The 26079-nt window shown below is 49.3% G+C and overlaps 1 protein-coding gene across 4 annotated transcripts in view; it reads left to right on the forward strand.

Annotated features, from left to right (window-relative positions):
• The window catches only part of PPP2R1A (protein phosphatase 2 scaffold subunit Aalpha), a 36475-nt gene extending 26314 nt beyond the window's left edge, over positions 1–10161 (forward strand). For 3 of the 4 annotated variants that reach the window (XM_051836604.2, XM_070062935.1, XM_070062937.1), the window contains 9 exons: positions 1197–1311; positions 1422–1492; positions 1912–2046; positions 3666–3839; positions 4117–4177; positions 4878–5032; positions 6674–6816; positions 9475–9566; positions 9709–10161. In XM_051836604.2, coding sequence (XP_051692564.1) covers positions 1197–1311; positions 1422–1492; positions 1912–2046; positions 3666–3839; positions 4117–4177; positions 4878–5032; positions 6674–6816; positions 9475–9566; positions 9709–9725 — 963 coding nt within the window. In that variant the 3' untranslated portion in view covers positions 9726–10161. Of the gene's footprint in view, positions 1–1196; positions 1345–1421; positions 1493–1882; positions 2047–3665; positions 3840–4116; positions 4178–4877; positions 5033–6673; positions 6817–9474; positions 9567–9708 lie in introns of all 4 variants that reach the window. The other variant, XM_070062936.1, reaches the window with a different exon arrangement.
• Positions 10162–26079: the final 15918 nt, after the last annotated feature.

Consider the following 26079-nt stretch of genomic DNA (forward strand, 5'->3'; position numbering starts at 1 on the left):
TCTGTTACTCTTCTTCTCAAATAAGTCTTTTAAAAAAAGAATCCACAGTATCATTAGAACTTTTTTTTTTTTTAATCCACTAACAGAAAACCCAGCCCACAATAGCTTGAACAATGAGATCTGTTGTTATTTGTAAGGAAAACTACCCTGAGGAAGGCGCAGCTCTCATTTTGCTTCCAAGGAAGCTGAGACGCAGACCGTTGCCTGAGGTCACACCACAGCACTGCGTTAGCTCCCAGGGATGACCCCAGGGCCCCTCCCCTGCTCTCTGCTCCACCTGTCTACACTTCTCAGGGGTGACCCAGGGCCCCTCCCCTGCTCTCTGATCCACCTGTCCACACTTCTCAGGGGTGACCCAGGGCCCCTCCCCTGCTCTCTGCTCCACCTGTCCACACTTCTCAGGGGTGACCCAGGGCCCCTCCCCTGCTCTCTGCTCCACCTGTCCACACTTCTCAGGGGTGACCCAGGGCCCCTCCCCTGCTCTCTGATCCATCTGTCTACACTTCTCAGGGGTGACCCAGGGCCCCTCCCCTGCTCTCTGCTCCACCTGTCTACACTTCTCAGGGGTGACCCAGGGCCCCTCCCCTGCTCTCTGCTCCACCTGTCTACACTTCTCAGGAGTGACCCAGGGCCCCTCCCCTGCTCTCTGCTCCACCTGTCTACACTTCTCAGGGGTGACCCAGGGCCCCTCCTCTGTTCTCTGCTCCACCTGTCTACACTTCTCAGGGGTGACCCAGGGCCCCTCCCCTGCTCTCTGCTCCACCTGTCTACACTTCTCAGGGGTGACCCAGGGCCCCTCCCCTGCTCTCTGCTCCACCTGTCTACACTTCTCAGGGGTGACCCAGGGCCCCTCCCCTGCTCTCTGCCCCACCTGTCTACACTTCTCAGGAGTGACCCAGGGCCCCTCCCCTGCTCTCTGCTCCACCTGTCTACACTTCTCAGGGGTGACCCCAGGGCCCCTCCCCTGCTCTCTACTCCACCTGTCTACACTTCTCAGGGGTGACCCAGGGCCCCTCCCCTGCTCTCTGCTCCACCTGTCTACACTTCTCAGGGGTGACCCAGGGCCCCTCCCCTGTTCTCTGATCCACCTGTCTGCACTTCTCAGGGTGACCCCAGGGCCCCTCCCCTGCTATCTGACCCCCATGCCTTTAACTGACTTGACCTCTCACACTCCCCATCTCCCTTCTCCTGTGCAGCTCCAGAAAGCAGTGGGGCCTGAGATCACCAAGACAGACCTGGTCCCTGCCTTCCAGAACTTGATGAAGGACTGTGAGGCCGAGGTGAGGGCCGCAGCCTCCCACAAGGTCAAAGGTTGGTGCTGGCGACCAGAACACAGCAAGTCGGGTGGGTATCTGAGGGACTGCACGTGGACTAGGCCATTGGGTCTCATCCCACCCTCCCCCTTCCTTCTCCCCACCCAGAGTTCTGTGAAAATCTCTCCACCGACTGTCGGGAGAATGTGATCATGACCCAGATTTTGCCCTGCATCAAGGTAACGGAGAGTTGGGGACGAATGGAGCAGGTCTGAGCCTACCAAGAAGAGGGGGTGGTGTCAGGAGGCTTGGGGACATCCAGAAGCAAACTGGGTTCCAGCCTTTGGGACCAGGCAGTCCTTGGTTTGAAGCCACTGAGGTCTTGATTGCAGGCAAAATCTGAGGCTTGGGGTTGACTTGGAGGTCTCGGAGTCCCCTTACCCATAGAACTGTTGGATTGGGGTGAGGGCTGCTAGCAGCAGGAACCATCAAACTCTGAGTCAGTGGGACATTTGAGGAACTGAATGTCCCCCAGAGTCAGCTCACCCTGCTCTGAGTGACAGGGCAAGAGCAAGCTGTTGTCTGAGGCTTCCTACAAGTTGATGTGCGTTTGGCGTGTGGTGCTTCAGAGATCGCCCTGACCCCTTCTTCCTCGCAGGAGCTGGTGTCAGACGCCAACCAGCACGTCAAGTCAGCGCTGGCCTCGGTCATCATGGGCCTCTCGCCCATCCTGGGCAAGGACAACACCATCGAGCACCTCCTGCCCCTCTTCCTGGCCCAGCTGAAGGATGAGGTAAGGGTGCAGGCGGGACCTCGGCTCCGGGTTTGCAGAAGGGACGGGAGGGCCAGCTGCTTGCTCACATCAGCTGGGATTCTCCTAGAATCGCAACAGACCCCCAGAGCTTTGCTCAGCTGATGAGTGTACAACCGTGTACACAGAGGTCACTCACTTGTCAGCATTATTTTGTGTCCTCAGCTCTGTGCTGCTCCTTATCTTGGGCATTAGGAATATGAGAAAAAGAATGAAATATTCTTACTATGTATTTTAAAAAAGAATAAAAATCTGAAGAAAAGAATCCTCAGAGACTAGCAGTGGAGCGTGCCGATGGATGGTTGCAGGGTTCCATGAAGGTGCTGTAGGTGCTGTGAGGACCACAGTGCCGTACTCGGGGTCTCGGGATTCAGTGTCCTAAATAAAACCGAAGATTGCTCTTCACAGCAGTCCAGGTGGCCCTACACTAGTGGATTAACCCTGGCAACCTCAAGTCCCTGTGTCTGCGGTGACTGCCCTAGTGTTTTACTGTCCCCCAGGCCCCAGGAAAGGCAAAGGCAGCACACAGTGGCCGGCCACTCCTCTTGAGAACAAGGCCCATCACGGCAGCTTATACCCCACATATCCCATGGGCCAGAGTTGGTCGCATGACCACACCTAGCTGTTCGGTTGGCCTGGACTACAGAGCATGAGAGGGTGCTGGGTGGTGACTGGGGAGTTTGGGCTTGAATTTAGGCAAGAAGAGGGGCTAGAACGGATCAGTGTTAGAAAGGACCACTGAGACTAAGAAGAGGTTGAGGCCGGCGCCGCAGCTTACTGGGCTAATCCTCCGCCTTGCGGCGCCGGCACACCAGGTTCTAGTCCCGGTCGGGGCGCCGGATTCTGTCCCAGTTGCCCCTCTTCCAGGCCAGCTCTCTGCTGTGGCCCGGGAGTGCAGTGGAGGATGGCCCAAGTCCTTTGGGCCCTGCACCCCATGGGAGACCAGGATAAGTACCTGGCTCCTGCCATTGGATCAGCGTGGTGCGCCAACGGCAGCGTGCCGGCCGCGGCGGCCATTGGAGGGTGAACCAACGGCAAAGGAAGATGTTTCTCTCTGTCTCTCTCTCTCACTGTCCACTCTGCCTGTCAAAAAATAAAAATAAATAAATAAATAAATAAATAAATAAAATGAAAAAATAAAATAAAAAAGAAGAGGTTGAAGTAAGGCTGCCGTAGCATTCTAGGTGGAGGAGGAAGGCTGCCGACTAGCTTATTTGACTTCCCTGTTTTTATTTTTTATTTGCGAGAGAGCTGTCATATCCACTGGCTCACTCCCCAGTGCTCGCAGTAGCCAGTATCAGGCCTGACCAGAGTCAGGAATTCAGTACAGATCTCCCAGATGGGTGGCAGGAACCCAGTTAGTTAAGCTATCACCCCAGCCTTGCAGGGTCCGCTTTAGCAGGAAGTTGGAGTCAGGAACCAAAGGTGAGCATCAGGCTCGGGCACTTTGATCCAGGATGTGGGGCTTTTAATCACCAGGTCACACGCCTGTCCCTACGGACCGTCTTCACCTCTGATGGAACACGTTGATGAGATTGTCCAGTTGTAGCCTTTGACACATACCCTGTGGCAGTCACTCACACAGAACCCTCCTGTCCTAGTGCCCTGAAGTGCGACTGAACATCATCTCCAACCTGGACTGCGTGAACGAGGTGATCGGCATCCGGCAGCTGTCCCAGTCCCTGCTGCCTGCCATCGTGGAGCTGGCTGAGGATGCCAAGTGGCGGGTGCGGCTGGCCATCATTGAGTACATGCCCCTGCTAGCTGGGCAGCTGGTGAGTACGCAGGCCTGGGCCCAGGTGGCGCTGCCCAGGGGAGGGCTCCGTGCCGTGTGTCCATACAGCCAGGGCAGTCCATGACAGCCGCCCAGGAGTTGAAAGAAGAGATCCAGGATATAGGTTCTTAAAAGATGAGTAATAGGATTCAGTAAGAGACGGAAAGGGACGCCTCAGGTGGATTTGAGGGGCAATTGGTCTTTCTGAGGCAGGTATAGTTTGTTTGGAGTATCACTGGCAACTCTCCCTTGAGCCCTAACCTCCTGTTCTTCTGCAGGGAGTGGAGTTCTTTGATGAGAAACTCAACTCTCTGTGCATGGCCTGGCTCGTGGATCACGGTGAGTACCTCCTGGAAGACAGCAAAGTGGAGATAGGAGCTCCTAGAGGGTGGACCCCTTGGATGAGGTATTTGGGGCATCCGGAGTCCCTGCCCCGTGCCAAGGGGTGCTCCTGCGGCCCTGCTTTCTTGCTTATTAAAACAGTAGAGAAGTACAGAGTAGGGAGGGGATGTACTAGGTCACCTGGGGGGCTGCAGGTAGAGTGGCGAGCCACAGGGCCACCAGGCAGGCAGACTTGGTTGAGAAGCTCACCCTCCTCGCTGGCAAAGCTTAAGCAAGTCGCTCGCCACCTTTTAGCCCCATACTCATGCTGTGAAATGTGGGACTTCTTACCCCACCTTTTCAGACTGCTGTTCCTTGTGAGAATTGTTATTCAGAGTGATAGAAGGTTCATGTTGATCTGTGTCAGACACTGAAGAACTGAATAGGTTGCTTGGGCAAATCATTTGTTGGAGCCTCAGTTTGCTCATCTGTAGAATGAGGCTGATGCTAGAACCTTCTTCGTGGAGTAGTGGAGAGACTGAAAAGAAGATACGTGTTAGATACAGCACATAGTGAGCCCCTCTTTTCTTTTTGGCTGAGTTTGTTGGCCCACTTACGCCCAGGCACCTGGGGACTGCCCAGTGAGAAGTATGGTGCCCGTCGCTTCCCGTCTGTGTCAGTCACTCACTCCAGACTCTGCCTTTCTCACCTTCTGTAGTCTATGCCATCCGTGAGGCAGCCACCAGCAACCTGAAGAAGCTGGTGGAGAAGTTTGGCAAGGAGTGGGCCCATGCCACTATCATCCCCAAGGTCTTGGCCATGTCTGGAGACCCCAACTACCTGCACCGCATGACTACACTCTTCTGCATCAATGTGAGCCCTGCTGCCTGCAGACGGTCCCTAGAGGGCTAGGGTGCCGGGAGAGGACTGTGCTGGGTGGTCCTCAAGGGAGACACTTGACCTGGGAATGGAGAAGGGGAGACCTGGGGTCCCTGGAGGGCTAGGGTGCCGGGAGAGGACTGTGCTGGGTGGTCCTCAAGGGAGACACTTGACCTGGGAATGGAGAAGGGGAGACCTGGGGTCCCTGGAGGGCTAGGGTGCCGGGAGAGGAGTGTGCTGGGTGGTTCTCAAGGGAGACACCTGACCTGGGAATGGAGATGGGGAGACCTGGGGTCCCTAGAGGGCTAGGGTGCCAGGAGAGGAGTGTGCTGGGTGGTCCTCAAGGGAGACACTTGACCTGGGAATGGAGAAGGGGAGACCTGGGTCCCTGGAGGGCTAGGGTGCCAGGAGAGGAGCATGCTGGGTGATCCTCAAGGGAGACACTTGACCTGGGAATGGAGAAGGGGAGACCTGAGGTCCCTGGAGGGCTAGGGTGCCAGGTGAGGAATGTGCTGGGTGGTCCTCAAGGGAGACTTGATCTGGGAATGGAGAGGGGGAGACCTGGGGTCCCTGGAGGGCTAGGGTGCCGGGAGAGGAGTGTGCTGGGTGATCCTCAAGGGAGACTTGATCTGGGAATGGAGAGGGGGAGACCTGGGGTCCCCGGAGGGCTAGGGTGCCAGGAGAGGAGTGTGCTGGGTGATCCTCAAGGGAGACTTGACCTGGGAATGGAGAAGAGGAGACCTGGGTCCCTGGAGGGCTAGGGTGCCGGGAGAGGAGTGTGCTGGGTGATCCTCAAGGGAGACTTGACTTGGAAATGGAGAGGGGGAGACCTAGGGTGCTGTAGATGAGTCACTGAGTGAACTTCAGGCTGGGGCTCGGGCTCCCAGAGACAGGAACATAGGGCCTCTGAGGGTGGGGACTTATGTGGTGGGACAAGGGAGGAAAACTTGATCTGTCTTCGCACTTACCTCCAGAGTTTTTCCCCCTCCTTTCCTCAAAAATAGTATACATATATGTATTATAACAGTGGCTAAATGTATATGCTGTAGAATAAGACCTTGTTTTGAATTCTGGTTCTGCCATGTATTAGCTATAGACTTTAGGAAAATTACCTAAAAACAATGTTTCAGTTTTCTCATGTGGGAAGAATTCATTTGCATAATCACAGTACCTGACTTCTCAGGTTGTGAAGATTAATCTGGTTATACATAGGACAGACTTAGGACAGTCATATAGAGAAGATACTCCCATCTGTGTGCTGTGTTGTTGTGGTTATCTCTTGTACTACTAGGCTAATACACATACCATACATATAGCTAGATTGAAAGGAAGGTATTTAAGAATGCCTATGATTATGTGTTCCAGTAATTTCTTCCCTTGCCACAATTTACAGACTTCTGTACTAAGGAGAGATCCCATAGGTTAGGGCTTAAGGAGCATTCCCAGAGGATAAAGGAATACTGGAAGCCAGATCAGGACATCCCAGAGTGGAGGGCATGGTTGTACAGGAGTTGGAGTCTTGAGGAGGGTGAGCTGTCCCTGGGGTGGGTGAATCCCCCTTAGCCACAGGAAGGGAGACTTAGGAGTTACCGGGAACTGTGCATGATCACTCTTCTGCCTCTCACTGGCCCCCAGGTGCTGTCTGAGGTCTGTGGACAGGACATCACCACCAAGCACATGCTGCCCACTGTTCTGCGTATGGCTGGGGACCCAGTTGCCAATGTCCGCTTCAACGTGGCCAAGTCCCTACAGAAGATAGGGCCCATCCTGGACAACAGGTGGGGCCTGCAGAGTCCCTAATACACGGCAAGGGAAGGGAAGGGCTGTTCTGAGCATCTTGATCTTTGACCTTTGAAGATAGAGCGCAGGGCGTGAGGGCTGGCTCTACTCTGCTTGCTCTGTGACCTTGCCTGTCTCTTCCCTAGTCTAAGATTGTTTTCTTAACTGCAGAATGGGAATCCATGTGGCCAACCTCCAAGAGTGGAATGGAAGTGGGGAGGTGATGGTGTTGTCTGTACATAAGCAACGAATCATTAGAAAATGAAACTAAGAAACATGTATATAAATATGTATATATAACATATGTATATGTGAGTATGTTTATATATATTTACAAGAGTACTTCCGAAAGCTTGTGAAAAAATAGAATTAAAAGATGTCTATTTTGATGTGAAAATTTTGAAATCCATACATATTTTCCACAGACTTTTTGAAGTCCCCATGAGTACAGTAGGCACCACTGGCATTCAGTGGTAAGATGTCCATATGTTCCAAAAATGGCTGAATCACTTGGGAAGCCATGGAGGAAAAAGAGAACTCTTGCTTTGGGGATTAAATAAGTTGAAATGACAGAAAGATAAAGTAAAATTTCTTAAAGAAAATGTAGGAGAATATCTTTATAACTTAGGGTTGGCACAGATTTTCTAAAAAGCAAGCCAGAGGAAAAGATCAATAAGTTGACCTTCAGTAAAATGAAGAACTGTTCATCAGAAGACAAATCCCTGGCTGGGAGGAGGTATTTACAATGTATAATTTTGGATAAAGGACTCATCCAAAATACTTGCTTACAGATAGGTAAAACAAGAAACCCTAGAAAGAGATGGGCAAAGCAGAGCATCTCCAAATAGCAGGTAGCCTCCAGCAAGCCACTCAGCATCACGCACCTTCAGGGAGGGGCACGTTGAGGCCAGTGAGGGAGCCGGCATTGCACACTGGCCAGACTGGCTGCCCTGAGGCTTGAGGTGGGTTTGGTGAGGACGTAGAACAGCTGGAACTCTCACCACAGCGGGCGGGGCTGTGGATGCTCTGAGCACTCTGCTGATGAGGATTTAGTGAAGCTAGTTCATGGACACCTTTTGAGCCAGTCCCTCCAGTTCTCGGTTTGCATTTGAGAGAAATGAGTGCGCATTTCTGTCCAAAAAAAAAAAAAAAGGTCACAGTAGCTTTGGTCAAGATGGAAACAACCTGTGTTAGCTTTTCATCTCTGTAACAGTGTACCTGAGACAGACCAGGTAGGAAGTACTCACGAAGAGATTGATTTAGCTAACAGTTTTGGAGGCCAGAAGTCCAGATGGCATGATGCAGGCTTTGTATAGAGGCTGTGCTGTAGCTTCGTCACCTCGTGGCATGGAAGCACCAGTGGGAGCAAGCAGGCAGTTGATTACATTTCACACCAGGAGCAGAGGGAAAGGGTCCAGACTTGCTCCTTTAAGTACTGTAGCAGAAACTACCAAAGATACCTCATGCTGCCAGGGAACTAAAGCTCTCCAACCAAGCCCCACATCCCAAAGATCCCATCACCTCCCAGGAGGGCCACTGTGGGGACCAGGCCTTTAATCATATGAACCTTTGGGGTGGATGCATTTTAATCACATCCAAACCCTGGCACAACCCAAATGTCTGTCAGCAGTCATGGATAAATTATGATTTATTCGTACAGTAGAAAACAATATAGCATATAGTATCTACTGTTGTAAACCACAGGCCTCTCACACAATGCTGAGTGAAAAGCCACACCTGAGGACACACCATTATGTCAAGTTGAGAAATAGACTGAGCAGATCTGGAGGATCGAAGCAAGAATAGTGGTTGTGGAGGGCGGAGGAGCCATCTCAGCTGAAAGGGATCACATGGGAATAGATGCCTCGGGGCTCCTGCACATCCATGGATTTGCCCTCCAAACCCTGCGTGTCCGTGAACTTGCCCTCCGCTGCTCCCTAGGACCCCGTGTCTTACTCCTGGTTCAAGCTTCCCATTGGCGAGAATTGAATGGTTTATCTGTGTTCAGTGTAGGCTTCAGTAAAAATGTGTGAAGTAAAGGACGTCCACTTGCTCAGCCTCAGAAACATGGGTTCTGGCTGGCGCCGCGGCTCACTAGGCTAATCCTCCACCTGCGGCACCGGCATCCCGGGTTCTAGTCCTGGACGGGGCACCGGTTCTGTCCTGGTTGCTCCTCTTCCAGTCCAGCTCTCTGCTGTGGCCGATGAAGGCAGTGGAGGATGGCCCAGGTCCTTGGGCCCTGCACCTGCATGGGAGACCAGGAGGAAGCTCCTAGCTCCTGGCTTCGGATTGGCCCAGCATGCTGGCCATAGTGGCCATTTTGGGGGTGAACCAACGGAAAAAGGAAGATCTTTCTCTCTGTCTTTCTCACTAACTCTGCCTGTCAAAAAAAAAAAAAAAGAAAAAAACATGGGTTCTGTCGTTCGGTTACCAGGCTGCCCTGATCTCCCTGTTGTGGGCCCCAGAGACGTCTTTCCCTGTTTGTCACACTTCCTACCTTCAAAGTAATTGTGCAGTTGGCCTCCGAGACTTCTGGTTGGAGTGTATGTCTGTCTGCTGGACTCTTGTGTGTGCAGTGTCAGTGTGTGTTTGCGCCTCCTTGGCCTCTGCTGTTGCCCCTGACGTACTCCCTCTTTGTCTTTCCTTTCTCCTCCCAGCACCTTGCAGAGTGAAGTCAAGCCCATCCTAGAGAAACTGACCCAGGACCAGGATGTGGACGTCAAGTACTTTGCCCAGGAGGCCCTGACTGGTAAGGCCCCAGAGGAGGTGATCCACAGGAACAGGCCTGAAGCCTGCGGGCAGCAGCTCCGGGGAAGCGGGAGGTGCCGCAGCAGTGGTGTGGGCGGAGGGGGAGCCACGGTTCTGAGTCCTGCCTGTTCCTGTTTCCCCAGTTCTGTCTCTCGCCTGATGCTGGAAGAGGAGCCAACGCCGGTCTCTGGTGTCCACTCTGCAACCCCCTCAAGTCCCTCCCTTGGGGAGACTGTAGGGGGCCTTGGCTGTCATTCCCTGTGCATGGTCTGCCCCAGGCCCCTTCCCCAGCACGGTTCCTCCTCTCCCCAGCCTGGGAAGACTTCTCACTGTCCATCTCCCAAGGGGCTGGGGGAGCACAAGGTAGGATAGGGCAGCAACCCTGGGAGGAAGGGGCTACTCCCGCCACACCGGGGGAGAGAAGCGAGCGTCCCGGGTCACTGGCTCCTGCTGCTGTAATGGGGACTCCCTCCCCCATCTACTTCTCCACCTCCCTTTTCCCCTTCCTCCCCTCAGTGGTTTTTTTGTGTCAACAGTGCTGTTTTTATTTTATTCCCTTTTTTCCCTTTTCACAGAGAAATAAAGGTCTAGAAGTAGTCGGTGCTTGGGTCTTGGTCATCGGCAGGTGGCGGGGTGCTGTCTTAGGGCACTTGTCTCTGCCCTTCCCTCTGAGGGAGATGTGGTTACTGGACCTGTTACACCACATGTCCCAAGAGTGAGATGGACTCTCTGGGGCCCACCGAGAGTGCTACTGGCCTACAGGGTGGGGGTCCACAGGGCGTCTCTGGCCCTGAGTCTTGTGGTGCGGTTCCATTGTCCAGGCGTTGGCTGAGTGCTTAGGGTTAAGAGCAGGTGCTTTGCAGCCAGTCTGGGTGAGAACCTGAAGTCTTCAGTTAGTAGCTGGGTGACTTTGGGTAGTTACCCAGTCTTTCTGAGCTTGGTGTGTACTCCACAAAATGGGGATCACAGTGGTACTAGGCAGGAGGGCTGGTTTTGAGTCGGTAGCTCTCTGCAACTGTAGCTGGTGTGTGGTAAGCGAGTTAGCTGCAGGGTGCCAGAAGTCCCCCTGGGCCTGTCCTGTGTGCTGGGCTTGGCCGTGTCTCCGGGGAGCTATGAGGGTAAGCAGGCAGCAGTGAAAGCGGAGGTAAAGCAGGCCAGCGCCAGTTGATCTCGGTATATGTTTACAGAAGCTCTGGTAGTCATCTAGGCACATGGCTGCCTGGGTTCAGGGCATGTCATGTTACCATGTCTTGAAGTTTAGCGTGGCATTGTGAGTAAGTTCTGGCCAGCAAGCTGTGGGCAACAGTGGTGTGTGCAGTTGTAGAAGTGTTTTTGAGGGAGGAGGCGTGATCCTCCTTCCCACCTTGCTGTGCTCTGAGCCACAGAACATGTAACTGTCATGTGGGTGTATCTCAGGCCGGCAGATGGCCAGGGGAGCAGAGGCCAGGCAAGGCAGAAGTACCTGACTGAAGGTGCCTGGGTCCCTGATTATGGGAAGGACCACAGTTTGCTCACCTGGGAGAGTAAAACTGCTGGAGTGACAGATTGCATCATGTGAAAGTCACCTGGATTCTTAGTGATGCAGGCAGGGCCCCAGGGAGCCTTGTGAAAGGGGTGAGGGGTCTCGGGGTGGTGGTGTACGTGTGGAAGTTTCACTCAGTTCATGAGTCTGGCGTAAAATGGGCTCAGCCCAGTGGAGGGAAATGCGGCACTGGGTCACAAGGCGATTTCACCACAATGAAATCAGCTCTCCTTGTCGTAGATGTAAGGGCCTCAGAATCTTGATATCAATGCACCTGCTCACCAGCACCTTGCTAGAATGGCAGTGTCTCCGCCCACCTGCAGGCTAAGTCGGATCCTGCGTTTTGACACATGGAAGTTGGAGATGTTCTGCTGCAAACACTTGAGCCCACTTTTCTTGTGAATAATGCTAATGATGTCTGGAGCTAGCGCTCCGGCTGTGCTGTGGCTCAGGGGTATGAGGCTCTAGGACTCGGTAAACAAGGCTGGAGGTAGAAGTGGGAAGGACACCCAGGATGGACTGGGTGATTGGGACAAGGGGGAAGCTCTGTGCCCCGAAAGCCAGACCCTTTCTAGAAGCTAAAAAGTTTGCTCCTCAAGGCCCTAGATCCCGGAGCTGTGTCAGGATGAAGCCAGGACAGGCTCCACTGCCTGAGGTGTCTCCAGTTGTTCCCTTCACCACAAACTTGCCTGTCTTTTAAATACCTATACTTGGGCTGATATCTTTTACCAGCAGCTTCTCTCTTCAGCTTTTCAACTGCTTTGACCCAGTGGGTGCAGATGAGGTTGAGCCATTTGGTGCCCTTGGCTAATGGGTGGAGGTAGGTTTAAGGAGAGCCCTGGAGTCCTGGGGCAGGGGCTTCCTGAGGTGAGCAGTGGTGATAGTGTGGCACATGCTCACACCAAGGACAGTCCTGTGTGTCGTCACCAGGCACGGAAGGAAGGCAGATGCCAGGTTCATCTGTGCAAGTGGGTGATGGCCGGCCCGAAAACATCCCTCAGGGGTCATCAGGACATCTGCAGGGATGCATCAGTGTGGCCTGGAGCTCCTGCTGAGCCAGCCACGTGGGTCCTAGGTCAGCTCGTGCTTGTGTAGGAATCAAGATGGAGATGGGCCGGCGCCGCGGCTCACTAGGCTAATCCTCCGCCTGTGGCGCTGGCACCCCGGGTTCTAGTCCTGGTTGGGGCACCAGATTCTGTCCCGGTTACTCCTTTTCCAGTCCAGCTCTCTGCTGTGGCCCGGGAGTGCAGTGGAGGATGGCCCAAGTGCTTGGGCCTTGCACCCGCATGGGAGAGCGGGAGAGGCACCTGGCTCCTGGCTTCAGATCAGCACGGTGTTTCAGCTGCAGCGGCTATTGTGGGGTGAACCAACAGTAAAGGAAGACCTTTCTCTCTGTCTCTCTCTCACTATCCACTCTGCCTGTCAAAAAAAAAAAAAAAAAAAAAAAAATGGAGATGGTGTGGGGCGTCCATCCATTCTCACCATCTGACTGTTCTCCCCTCTTCATTCATTTCTGACTCCTCCTGCTCCAGCCTCTTCCTCAGTCTCTGTCCTTTCTCCTGACGCCATGTGGTGCTCTGTGAACATTGCCACCATCTGTGCAGGAATCCTCCGCACTGCAGTGCAGCCTCAAGCCCAGTGGAGTCTCCACAGGGAGGCTCTGTCCCATGGTGCTCACTCCAGGGAGATGCTGCTGTCAGGATCATCTTACTTCAGACAAGACAGACCTGTAAGCCACACCTGCCGTGTTTCTAGGCCTTGCTGTGTTCTTCCCAGGATCCTCAGAATACCTCCCGTTGCCCTCTGGTCCTTCTGTTCAGCACTGATTAGCATCTACATTGCAGAAAAGAAGTTGTGACAAAGGATTTTCTGAATCACCAGAAACCACAGGTTCTCCGTGACATCTTGGAGCAAAAAGGATAGCCTTGACACTCGCCGATGGGACCAGAGTGGGTGACGGGCTTCCAGGGCCAGGGAACGGGGAGTGCCGGGAGTGCCTCAAACACAGCTGCTGATTGTCTCTAGATGTCTCCCTTTCCCTGGTCTGCCTGTCACAGGGGCCATAGCCTGCTAAAGTAGCAGGACTTGATGCTTGTCACTGGTCACTTGTGCTTGCTCAGAGGAGAGAGCTGGCTGGTTGCAGGACTTGATGCTTGTCACTGGTCACTGTGCTTGCTCAGAATAGAGAGAAGGCTGACGCCGCGGCTCACTAGGCTAATCCTCCGCCTTGCGGCGCCGGCACACCGGGTTCTAGTCCTGGTCGGGGCGCCGGATTCTGTCCCGGTTGCCCCTCTTCCAGTCCAGCTCTCTGCTGTGGCCAGGGAGTGGAGTGGAGGATGGCCCAAGTGCTTGGGCCCTGCACCCCATGGGAGACCAGGATAAGCACCTGGCTCCTGCCATCAGATCAGCGCAGTGCGCCAGCCGCGGCGGCCATTGGAGGGTGAACCAACAGCAAAAGGAAGACCTTTCTCTCTCTCTCTCTCTCTCTCTCTCTCTCTCTCTCTCTCTCTCTCTCTCCCCCTCCCTTCCTCCCTCCCTCTCTCTCCCTGTCCATTCTGCCTGTTAAAAAAAAAAAAAATAGAATGATCATTAGGAGTGTCAGCAGACTGGCTAGGCTGGAGTTTTGCCTTCTGCTGGTTTTCCTCTTAGGCCTGAGGTCTAGATTAGTTTAGGATCCGTTCTCTTGACACTCAGAGTCCCCATTGCCCACAGTGACAGCTCTGGTTGCATCACGTCCTGGGGTCTCAGAGCTTCCCAGTAACTTCAGTGTTGCAGAGACCGTTGGCTGCTGAGATCACCTCCCTTCTGTGACAGCATCTCAGTTGTCCGCATAAGGGTTTATTTATTTATTTGATAGAGTACAGAAAGAGTGCACAGAAGAGACATCTGCCATCTGCTGGTTCACTCCCCACACGGCCACAACAGCCAGAGCTGGGTGGGTCTGGAACCAGGAGCCAGGAACTTCTTCCAGGTCTCCCAAATGGTGCAGCAAGTCCTGTTTGACAGGGCAGCTCCTCCCTCTGGGGTCAGTGGACTACAACCCTGCATCCCTCCTCAATGCTGCCTTGATTTCAGATTCCTAGAGTCCCCTCTCAGAGCTAAATTCTTACCCTGAATCTTAGACCTTGTATGAGTTTGTTCAGCCTGGTATAATGAAGTAGCACACACTGGGTATTTTATGAACTACAACAATAATTTTGTCAGTGTTCTGAAGGCAAAGAAGTCCAAGACCAACATGCTAGTGAATTTGGGGTCTGGTGTGGCCCACTTTGAATCAGATGATTCCCTCTAGCTGTGTCCTTGAATGGTTGAAAGGTGAATGAGTTCCTTTGGGCCTGTTTTATAAGGGCACAGATCTCATTCATGCAGGTGTCGCCCAGATGACCAAGTCACGCCCCAGAGGCCCTACTTAATATAGTCACAGAGGTAGGTAGTTTTCAACATATACATGTTGGGAGGACAGACATGAAAGAAGGCCTAAAGCTTCGGAGCCTATGACTCCAGCTGCCTTCCAGACTCTGAACACCAGACCGGGGAAGCGCCTAACCATCACCAATCACATGATGGGGATGGGGCCACAAGACCTTAGAAGTTAAATGAGGCATGGGCATTTCTGAGGGGCAGTCTTCAAGGTGGCCATCCACAAGTGGAGCAGTGAAAGAAAATGAACCAAGGATGAAACTGTGGTTCCAACGCCAGCTTCATCCCACCACGAGACTAAGGCATGGCTTTGTTGGAATGTTGATGGTGGAGGGGAACATGGCTTGGTTACAGAGGTACCTACACTACTCAGGTCCCCACCTAACTTCTGGGAGTTTTTTAGCTCACTGGCTCTCAGAACGTCTTCTGATTTTGAATGAGAAGTAGGGAACTTCTCGGGTAGCACTATCTCAATTTTCTACTCCTGTATCTTAGGACATTGCTGTACCATGGCTGGAGTCACTAGCTGCACGGCTGCTTCTTTCATGGCCCATGTTCTTTTCCTGGCCAGTTTGTCATCACCTTAAGGCTATTCTGTCGCTCCCCCTAACGCTGGGAATTAGGGCTGAGAATCCGTTTTATTTCTTCCACAGTCTTGAAGGCCTCTGAGCACGTGAACAGTATTATAAGGGGCTGTCTCAGAGTCATTGGGCCTCGTTTACCCACAAGTGAGAAAGGGAAAGTACCATCCAGGTGATGATAACTATTTTTCTTACCTGATCTTATTCATATGTGTGCCTGAGGGACTTGGCAACCAGCAGATGGGGAGCTAAGAAGGATGGCGTGGGGAAGAAGCCAGGGTTGAACTGTCCTTAACTTCAGCAGTTTATGGGTTAATGGACCTTGAGTGACAGGCTTCTGCCACACTCAAAACTGCACAGTTTGGCTTCTAGCAGTAGAAGCAGACTGCAGAAGAACTCTTGTGGAGTTAACATTCCTGACCCACCAAGAAAGGCGGAGTTCTGATTCCAAGAGCGATATGACCCAGTAGAAGACAATGTACTGAAAAATTCACTCAAAATAGATGCCTAAGTACGACTTAGGGATGTCTTCCAGGTCACACACTTATTTATTCGTTTGAAAGGCAGAGTTAGAGAGAGATCCTCCATCTGCTGTTTCACTCCCCAAATGGCCACAGTGGCTGGAGCTGGGCTATTCTGAAACCAGGAGCTTCTTCAGGGTTCCCACGTGGATGCAGGGGCTCAAGCACTTGGGCCATATTCTGCGGCTTTCCCAGGCATGTTAGCAGGGAGCTGGATCAGAAGTGGAGCAGCCAGGACTTGAACCGGCATTCATATGGGATGCTGGCACCACAGGCAGGGCTTTACCAGCTACACCACAGTGCTGGCCCCTTCCAGGTGCTTCTGATGTAGTTCTCCCTGGTCTCCTTGTTAACACTTTCCCCAGGTTGTCAGCCAGATCACTCTTGGCCTCTTCATATTCATCCTGCAGATTCTTTACTAGGTACCTTTGGAAGCCATTTGGTGAGCTGTCTGTGGGCTGTGCTCCAAGCCCTTTATTTGCTTGCTTAGCTGGAACTTCCTGTGTTTCTCGTGATAGTTTCCTGGCTGCCTGAATCCAGTCAGCATTAGACCCTTGCTGCTTTGGCCCTGAAGTACATGGGCTGTGAGACCCCATGTTTACCAACTGAGCCATCCCTGATGGCACCTCTGCCTCTGTAATTCTGCCTTTCAAGTAAATAAATAAATAAATCTTAAAAAAAAATGGGGTCCTGTCATTTGCAACAAAATCATGGAATTTGAACTCAGTTTACTAAATGAAATAAGTCTGGCACAGGAAGGTAAGTGACAAATACCACATCTTTTCTCTGACATGTGATAGGTAAAGTTAAAAATGTGTTGGTGCCATATTATGTGGCATGTAAGTGTTTATAATGTATTATACCCCTTTTATATCAATATACTATTTGTTTTTGTCATGAATTTCACCATATTAATATATCCACCCTTTTAAAAAGTGTGTATTTTCTACACAAAAATAGAGAAAATGGGGGAAATGTTAAAAATTATTAAATCTAAAAGAGGGCATGAGGAATCTTCTTTAATGCTGACAATATGCTGTTTTGTGATAAAAGAGCTGCATGGAGAAGAAGCCTGTTAAGTTTGTGAAATCTCTGGGCAGTCCTTTCATGACCAATAGTAATTGTAAGTGTATCAAAATAAGTTAAATATATTATTATACAGTGAACTTACATTGTCAATGTGTGAAGGTTAAAAGCTTTAAGGTATTAGTTCTTACAAGTATGCTGTGATTTCTAAGTTGAAATCTAAGAAGTATGAAATATATATCACCCAGAAGAAAGGGATGAAATGTAGAATTCTGAAAGTAAGTTACACAAAAGAAATAAACACAGGAAGAATCATCAAACTGTCATTGTTGTTAGTACTTCCCAGCTCTGTTATTATATTAACATAAAAGACCAGTTATTTTTTTTTTTCAAATAGAGTTACAGAAGGAGTGACAGAGATCTTCCATCTGCTGGTTCACTCCCCAGATGGCTACAAATGACAGGACTAGGCCAGGAGCTTCATCCAGGTCTCATATGGGAGGCAGGGTCCCAAACACTTGGTCTATCTTCCTCTGCTTTTCCTAAACCATTAACAAGGAGCTGGACTGGAAGTGAAGCGGCCGGCACACAAACCAGGGCTCACATGGGAGCTAGTGTTGCATCCCTTTACCCACTGTGCCACAACACCAGCCCCCTATTACTCATTTTAAAGTAAATATTTGACTACATTCATTAGAATATTTTAATCAAGAGAAACGTGATGGCCTGGAAGACACTCAGGAAGCAGCTAGTGCCAGCAGACACAACCCTTCCCACTATAAAAGCTTACATCCAAAATCACCAGGGAAATCTTTCAATCCAGAATCTGCCATTGTGTGAGGCACTCACGTGTGGAAGAGGGTCAAGAACTGAGTCTGGGGCCAGCACTGAGGTGCAGCGGGTTAAAGCCCTGGCCTGAAGTGCCAGCATCCCATATGGCGCCGGTTCTAGTCCCAGCTGCTCTTCCCATCCACTCACCATTGCTTCCCAAGGTCTGCATTGGAGGGTCCAGCGCTTGGCATAGCAGATAAGGCTGCTGTGCAAAACAGGTATCCCATACGGGTGCCAGTTCACGTCCCTGGAGTACAGTGTCTGCTCCACTGCAGTCCAGCTCTGTGCTATTGGCCTGGGAAGGCAGCAGAAGATGGGTCATGTGTTTGGGCCCTGCCACCCATGTGGAGACCTGAATGAAGCTCCTGGCTCCAGCCTGGCTCAGTCCTGGCTGTGTAGCCACTTAGGGAGTGAAGCAGCAGATGGAAGATTTTTCTCTGTGTGTGTGTGTGTGTTTCTCCCTCTGCAACTTTCAAATTAGTAAGTAGGGGCTGGTGCTGTAGCACAGTGGGCTAAGCCTCCACCTGCAGTGCCAGTATCCTATATGGGTGCTGGTTCTAGTCCCGGCTGCTTCTCTTCCAATCCAGCTCTCTGCTATGGCCTGGGAGAGCAGTGGGAGATGTCCCAAGTGCTTGGGCCCCTGAACCCACATGGGAGACCCAGAAGAAGCCTCTGGCTCCTGGCTTTGGATCAGCCTAGCTCTGGCCATTGTGGCCATTTGGGGAGTGATCCAGCAGATGAAAAATTCTCTCTCCCTCCCTGTGTTTCTGCCTTTCAAATAAAATAAAGTTTTTAAAAATTATAAAACACCAATGAAAGAAGTCGTCAATGACACACAAATGTGAAGAGAGGTTCCCTGTTCGTGGGTTGGAAGACACCAGCTCAAGCTCCGTAGACAGGTACAGTGTGCTGCAGACCCCTGAGTCAGGCCAGCACATTCTTACCCTGGTACTCATCTCCCTGACTGCATCACAAACACGGGCACCTTGCTAAACAGTACAACATGGTAGCAGGTGCACCTGTGTCTCAGCTTTGAGCTCATCAGCATGTTTCCCTTCAGTTTATGGAAAGAATTATTCTGAACAAAAAAGCTCATTGAAGATTTTGACACCAGGAGTAACATTGAGACTGCTGATGGGGTGCTCTGTGTGACTGCCAAAGACTTCAAGAGGCAGAGGAAGGGCTCGGATCATTTACAGGAACCGAATACACAGCCTTAAAACGTGGACCTAAGCACCCAGATTAGACTTGTAACAAAAATTAATATGAGCAGAGTCGGCAGTTCTAATGGAGCAGTGGACCCAGGAGCCGTATCAGTGCTAGCAAATTGGCCAAACTCACACGGCAACAGCGTTGTGCTGCACGAGCTGCGGTGCCTGCTGATGTCTCAAGAGAACGTGAGGATCCTGTCACCCAAAGGACGGTACCACGGCAGCTAACCTGGAAGGAAAGCCAGGGGGCCTGCCCTGCCCTGACCCATGCAACGAAAGCAGCCTTCATTTTCCACAGCAGTAAATTTTCTTGTAGCCCTCGAAGTGCTGGAAAGAACCTCCCACTCAAAGGCAGTTTATCTAAAGATACTGTAAATGGTACAGACTTTTTGCCCATTTGAAATATGTAAGTTGTGCTTGTAAAGAGAATGAAAAAGTATTGCTAAAGTAGAAGGAAAAAGTTTGACTCAAGGACAAGAAGTAAACAAAATAAGGAGATGAGTCTGTACAACCTTGGGTGAACACAGAGGCTGTTTGGGGAATAGAGGGCGCCCTCTGTTCTTTAAACAATGTTCTAATCAAATTGTGTGGGAATATGGCCCTGGCTAGGCCAGTTCACGGACAATTTTAAAAACATCTGCCTCTGGCTGATTAGCAAGTACTGCTAAGGTTAAGGTCAGGTAAGGGATTACATAAGGAAAGATATAAAAGTAAGAAGAAAAACAAATGAAGGTGGTATGATTGCTTCCCGAATGCTACATGCATTGCCCATGATGCCTTATTCCTGTGCTGTGGTTGTAAGTTTCTAACAGATGGGAGTCTTTGTAAATCAACCTTATCTTTCTACTTTCATGGGTATGTGGATGTTTACTTGTGAATTGAGCCTCTAATATTGAAGTGTGTGCACAGCTCTTGGCCATATCACTATCTGGTCAAAACAGTGCTATTTTTATTTATTTATCTATTTGACAGATAGAGTTAGACAGTGAGAGAGAGACAGAGAGAAAGGTCTTCCTTCTGTTGGTTCACCCCCTAAATGGCCACTATGGCCAGAGCTATGCTGATCTGAAGCCAGGAGCCAGGTGCTTCCTCCTGGTCTCCCATGCGGGTGCAGGGGCCCAAGCACTTGGGCCATCCTCCACTGCCCTCCTGGGCCACAGCAGAGAGCTGGACTGGAAGAGGAGCAACCGGGACTAGAACCCGGTGCCCATATGGGATGCCAGCACCACAGGCGGAGGATTAACCAAGTGAGCCATGGCGCCTCAAAACAGTACTATTAAAAAAAAATCTTTCTGCCACTTTCTCATTTCTTTTGAAAATTCCACAATGTACAGGTTGATGGCTTAATGGTGTTCCGTGGGTCCTGGAGCCTCCATTCACTTTTCTTCACTCTTTTCCTGTTCCTCAGCTATAGTTTCAGTCCCCTATTTTGGTGAGTGATACTTTCGCTTTTTCACATCTACCTTTGTATCTCTAGTGAATTCTACATTTCAGTTATTATACTTTTCAGCTCCTAAATTTATTTTTTACATCTTCTGACATGCCCTCTTCATTGATGTTTCCATTTTATTCATGCATAATTTTCTTTCTTCTGCTTGCCTTCCATTCTATTTGAGCATTTTAAATACTTTTTTAAATTCCATTTCTAATTTCTTTAGAAATTTCCAAATTGTTTTCTTTTTTTAAAAAAGATTTATTTATTTATTTGAAAGTCAGAATTACACAGGAGAGGCAGAAAGAGAGAGAGAGAGAGAGGTCTTCCATGCACTGGTTCACTCCCTAGATGGCTGCAACGGCTGGAGCTGTGCCGATCCGAAGCCAGGATCCAGGAGCTTCTTCCAGGTCTCCTATGCGGGTGCAGGAGCCCAAGAACCTGGGCCATCTTCTACTGCTTTCCCAGGCCATAGCAGAGAGCTGGATAGGAAGTGGTGCAGTTGGGTTCGAACCGGTGCCCATGTGGGATGCTGGTGCTTCAGACTAGAGCGTTAACCCACTACGCCAAAGTGCCAGCCCCCATACTGTTTTCAATAATAGTTGTACCAATATACATTCCCTCAGGTTTTTTATTTTTATTTTTTTTAGAAAGAAAGAGAACAAGTTGAGAGGAAAGAAGAGAGGGAAGAAAAAAAGGAAAGGAAAAAGTGAGATCTGATATCGCAGGGCCTGCTTTCCTGTGTGGCTACAGAGGTGTTGCATACGTCCCTGGGGTCATCTGACTTTACAGCTTCTCCTATCAATAACAATTTATAGTTGCGCATACAGATGAGTATAGGTGGGACAGAGGCCAGCGTTGTTAAAGGGAGTAGTGAAGGGAAGCAGATAGAGCCAAATGCTAGGAACACAAGACCTGGGCTTGTCTCCAGAAACTGTACAATTGGAACTCCTCTCAAACTCTAGCATTTTCATTGCTGCCACGCTGTGTGGTCCAGATTCTGTCTCATTTAAAGTCCTTACTGACACTAACAAGCATACTCAAAGAATCCAACTATCACAGTTTAAGACATTTTTAAAATGTTTATCTGTTAGGTCAGTCATCTCAATGATTACATTTCCTGTGAATAAGCCAACCCTCCTGTTTCTTTCTATGCCTTCTGATTTTTTGTTGTTGACAACTGGACATAGGAATCTCATAAGGTAACTCTGGAAATTGGCTTCTCACCTTTCCCAGGAGCTGGCTGATTCGGGTTTCTGTGTTTTGGTTGTTGAGGATCAGCCTGAGGTACTTTGTTGGGCTGTGTCTTCCTCTGGGAATGTAGGCTGTCATTGTACCTTCTGCCACATATGCAGTTGTTTTTGACTGTCCTCAGTCTTAAATGCCAGGTGGTCAAAAGGGAGAAAAGGAGAAAGATAGGGGCAAAGAAAAAGAAAATAGAAAAAGACACTGGCATTTACATCCTGCGAGAGAAGGGGGTTGTAATAGTGGAACAAGTGTAATGACAAGAAGCAGCAATTAGCAATCAGGACAGTGTTCTCACTGCTCACATGAGTCCTACAACATGTGTGCAAGCTGCTCCAGGAGCCCTCACACGTGGCTGCCTGCTCTATGGTTAGAGAGTGGGGAACAGGGATGGAAGAGCTGAAATTCACTGCTGTGCACCACCCAGGATTTTCTTTGGATATTGCAAACCTGGATTATACTCCAGGATTCCAAGTGATTAACACCAGCTTGATTCTTTCTGTACTGTTGTTGTCTGGAGAATGACAGATTTCCCTGACACTTTAAATGATATAACCTTCTCAGAGTCCCGACCCACAGAAGAGTTTGGCACCACAGATCATGCAGATTTTATGGTGTAGTGGCACTGAAAGAGGCGGGAAGGGATAAAATGAGCAGGAGACTTGACGTAGAAGTCAACTTGCAAGGATGCAGCAGTGTTAACTTAGGCAAGGCAATGACAGGTGAAACCACGATATTTTCAGAATACGCATGGTTCCATTTATATAAGTGATGCAAGAGTTTAGAATGCTCTATGCTGTTAGAAGACACAGTAATGGTCACTCTCAAGCATAGGCATTGGGAGGGGCATAGTAGCATCTGCAATGCAGACAATGTTGGTTTTCTTTTCTTTTTTTTTTTTTTTAAGATTTATTTTATTTATCTGAAAGAGTTACAGAGAGAAGTAGATCCAGAGAGAGAGAGAGAGACGTCTTCCATTCCTCTGGTTCACTCTCCAAATGACCGCAACGGACAGAACTGAGCTGATCCGAAGCCAGGAGCCAGGAGCTTCTTCCAGGTCTCCCACGCGGGTGCAGGGGCCCAATGACTTGGGCCATCTTCCACTGCTTTCCCAGGCCACAGCAGAGAGCTGGATCGAAAGAGGAGGAGCCGGGACTTGAACCTGTGCCCATATGGGATGCCGGCACTGTAGGCTGGGGCTTTAACCCGCTATGCTCCAGCACTGACCCTGATTATAAGTGTCTTGCTGTCATTTCTAAAGACACTATTGGAGTGTTCATCAGAGCCTGTTAGATTTCCATGACCCCAAGAGATAGAATCTCAAAAGCAGGGAGCTTTTTTTTTTTTTTATACTATTTGTTGAACTGTTTACTTAATGTAGGGTTAATCTTATGAGTGTAAAGTTAACTGAAAATGGATCTTTGTAAAAATTAAAAGCAGGAATAGGAGAGGGAGGAGCAAGAAGGGTTGGAAGGTGTGTGGGAGGGAGGGTAAGGTGGGAAGTATCACTGTGTTCCTAAACCTGTGTATATAAAATACACAAAACTTGTATAATTTAAACAAATCAGAGGGCAGGAAAGACTGAGGTCTGACATTTGAGGAACTGAGAGTGAGTTACAAATGTCCCGTTGTATCATTTGCTTCCCTGAGAATTTTCTGCCCCAAATCTAATTCTTTCCTAATCCCCATTCCACTAAGTGAGGGTCCTTGACCTTATGTCAATCCCTGATGGCTCCTCATATAACTTAACAACTTCCTCGCTGAGGATGACTGTCAGAGAATGGTCCCAGTGATAATGAAATAAGATTTTAGTGCAAATGGATTTTGATAATGAAATATATTTGTGATTCAAAAAATTTTACATAAATCATAGTGAAAATTCACAGTATGCTTGAAATGCCTTCATGCCTAAACATTAGTATGAAATGATAAGACTTATTTAACCATGTGCAGAAACAGTGCATCTGAAATCCTCTCTGGAAGGAAATGAAATGTGTTTTTAATCATCTAACTCTGTTCCAGGCACAGAACACTCTCTGTGTTATGTGTTTGCGATCATTATTTAGTTGGAGTAAAATTTGGAACAAAGGGGTTTTATAGGGAGAATATTTTTTAAAGTACCCTTTTTGGATTAATCTTAAATTTGAGATTCTGGCCGGCGCCACAGCTCACTTAGCTAATCCTCTGCCTGCGGCGCCGGCACACCGGGTTCTAGTTCCAGTTGGGGCGCTGGATTCTGTCCCGGTTGCTCCTCTTCCAGCCCAGCTCTCTGCTGTGGCCCGGGAGTGCAGTGGAGGATGGCCCAAGTGCTTGGGCCCTGCACCCACATGGGAGACCAGGAGGAAGCACTTGGCTCCTGGCTTTGGATTGGCGCAACATGCTGGACGTAGCGGCCATTTGGGGGGTGAACCAACGAAAGGAAGACCTTTCTGTCTGTCTCTCACTAACTCTGCCTGTCAAAAAAAAATTGAGATTCTGTGAATATCACAAATTAGGATACAAGGTCAAGAGGCCCGTTACTACAGAATGAAGGTTCACACACATGCAGTGATTTATATTTACCAATTGTTTTCTTTTTTTTTTTTTAAGATTTATTTATTTATTTGAAAGTCAGAGTTACACAGAGCAAGGAGAGGCAGAGAAAGAGAGAGGTCTTTCATCCTCTGGTTCACTCCCCAACTGGCCGCAATGGCCGGAGCTGTGCGGAGCCAGGAGCCAGGAGCTTCTTCCAAGTCTCCCATGCAGATGCAGGGGCCCAAGGACCTGAGCCATCTTGTACTGCTTTCCAGGCCATAGCAGAGAGCTGGATCGGAAGTGGAGCAGCCGGGACTTGAACCAGCTCCCATATGGGATGCTGATGCTTTAGGCCAAGACTTTAACCCGCTGCACCACAGCGCCAGTCCCTACCAATTGTTTTCACATACAGAATCTTCTGTGAGATTCACAATATCCATCTGAGGAAGAAAGGCAATGTGCCAATCACTGGAGAATTCAGAGAAGTAGAGAAGTTAACAGTTTGTCCAAAGTCAGGACCAAAAAGTTACGCTTCCAAAACCAACTAGGACAGACCACCCAAGAGAAGATACTTTGCTGAGTCCATTACCCTCTGATTCCTGAGAATGAGAAGACAATACAGTGGGAGAACCGTCCCCCAGATCTGCCACCCACAGGCCTCCCTCTGTGGGCTCTCCTTTCAAAGAGAGCCAAGCTCCAAGAGCTGATATTCTCAGAGACTGGAGACCTGGGTCTCCATGAACAGGAAGAGATTAAGAATAATCATCGTGTTGAACCATCTTTTAGTGTGCAGTTTGATTTGGCTTGCTAGTATTTTGTTCAGGATTTCTTTTTTTATTTATTTATTTATTTTTTTTTTGACAGGCAGAGTGGACAGTGAGAGAGAGAGACAGAAAGAAAGGTCTTCCTTTGCCGTTGGTTCACCCTCCAATGGCTGCCGTGGCCGGCGCACCGCGCTGATCCAATGGCAGGAGCCAGGTACTTATCCTGGTCTCCCATGGGGTGCAGGGCCCAAGCACTTGGGCCATCCTCCACTGCCTTCCCTGGCCACAGCAGAGAGCTGGCCTGGAAGAGGGGCAACCGGGACAGAATCCAGCACCCGGACCAGGACTAGAACCTGGTGTGCCGGCGCCGCAAGGCAGAGGATTAGCCTAGTGAGCCACGGCGCCGGCCTTTGTACAGGATTTCTACATATCTGTTTAACAGGAATACTTCCTTGTAATTTCTTTGATCCATTGGTTGATCAAGAATATGTTATTTAACCTCCTCATAGTCTTAATTTTTATTTAGTTTTTAAAGATTCAACATTTTTAACATTTTGCTATATTCACTTCATATGTAAATATTATATACTTACACATACACGCTATTTTTTGAAACTGGGACTATAGTACTACACAATATGGACTTCACGACAAGGACCACAAAGTGAGGAAAGAAGAGTATGTTATTATACAGAGAATATAATTCAGTGACAACATTAATAACTATATACCAAATAATATGACATCCACAAACTTTTATACTCTTTCTATATATATTACCTTCCATTATGAGAGAAGATACATGAAAATTTTCTTCCTTTATGACTTATTTCATTTAACATCATGGTCTCCATTTCCAGCCATTTGGTTGCAAATGTCAGGATTTCATTCTCTTCTCAGGCTGAGAAATATTTATTGTGTACATGTACCACATTTTGTGTATCCAGCCATCAGTTGATAGCTAGATTGATTCCATATTTTGCTATTGTGAGTTAGGCTGCAATGAATTGACTTAGTAAATAAATAGGGAGTGACTTCATTTCTTTGGTTATATTCTCAGAAGTGCAATAGCTGAGTCATCTGGTAGGTCCCATTTTACTTTTCTGAGTAATCTCCATACTGTTTTCCATGATGGTTGTACTAGTTTGCTTTCCCACTAATAGCATATTAGGGTTCTGTTCACAACCTCACCAGCATTTGTCATTCTTTGATATTTGGGTAATTACCATTCTAACTGGAGTGACATGATACTCTATTGTGTTTTGATTTGCATTTCCCTGATGGCTAGTGATTTTCCGTGTTTGTTGGCAATTTCTATTTTTTCTTTTGGAAAATGTTTATGAATATCCTCTGACCAATTCTTAACTGGATTATTTATTTTATTGTTGTTGTTGAATTTCTTGAGCTCCTTATTTATTCTGGATATCACTTATTTGTGATGCATAGT

Source organism: Oryctolagus cuniculus, chromosome 18 (assembly GCF_964237555.1).
Source record: "Oryctolagus cuniculus chromosome 18, mOryCun1.1, whole genome shotgun sequence".
NCBI classification, from domain to species: Eukaryota; Metazoa; Chordata; class Mammalia; order Lagomorpha; family Leporidae; genus Oryctolagus; species Oryctolagus cuniculus.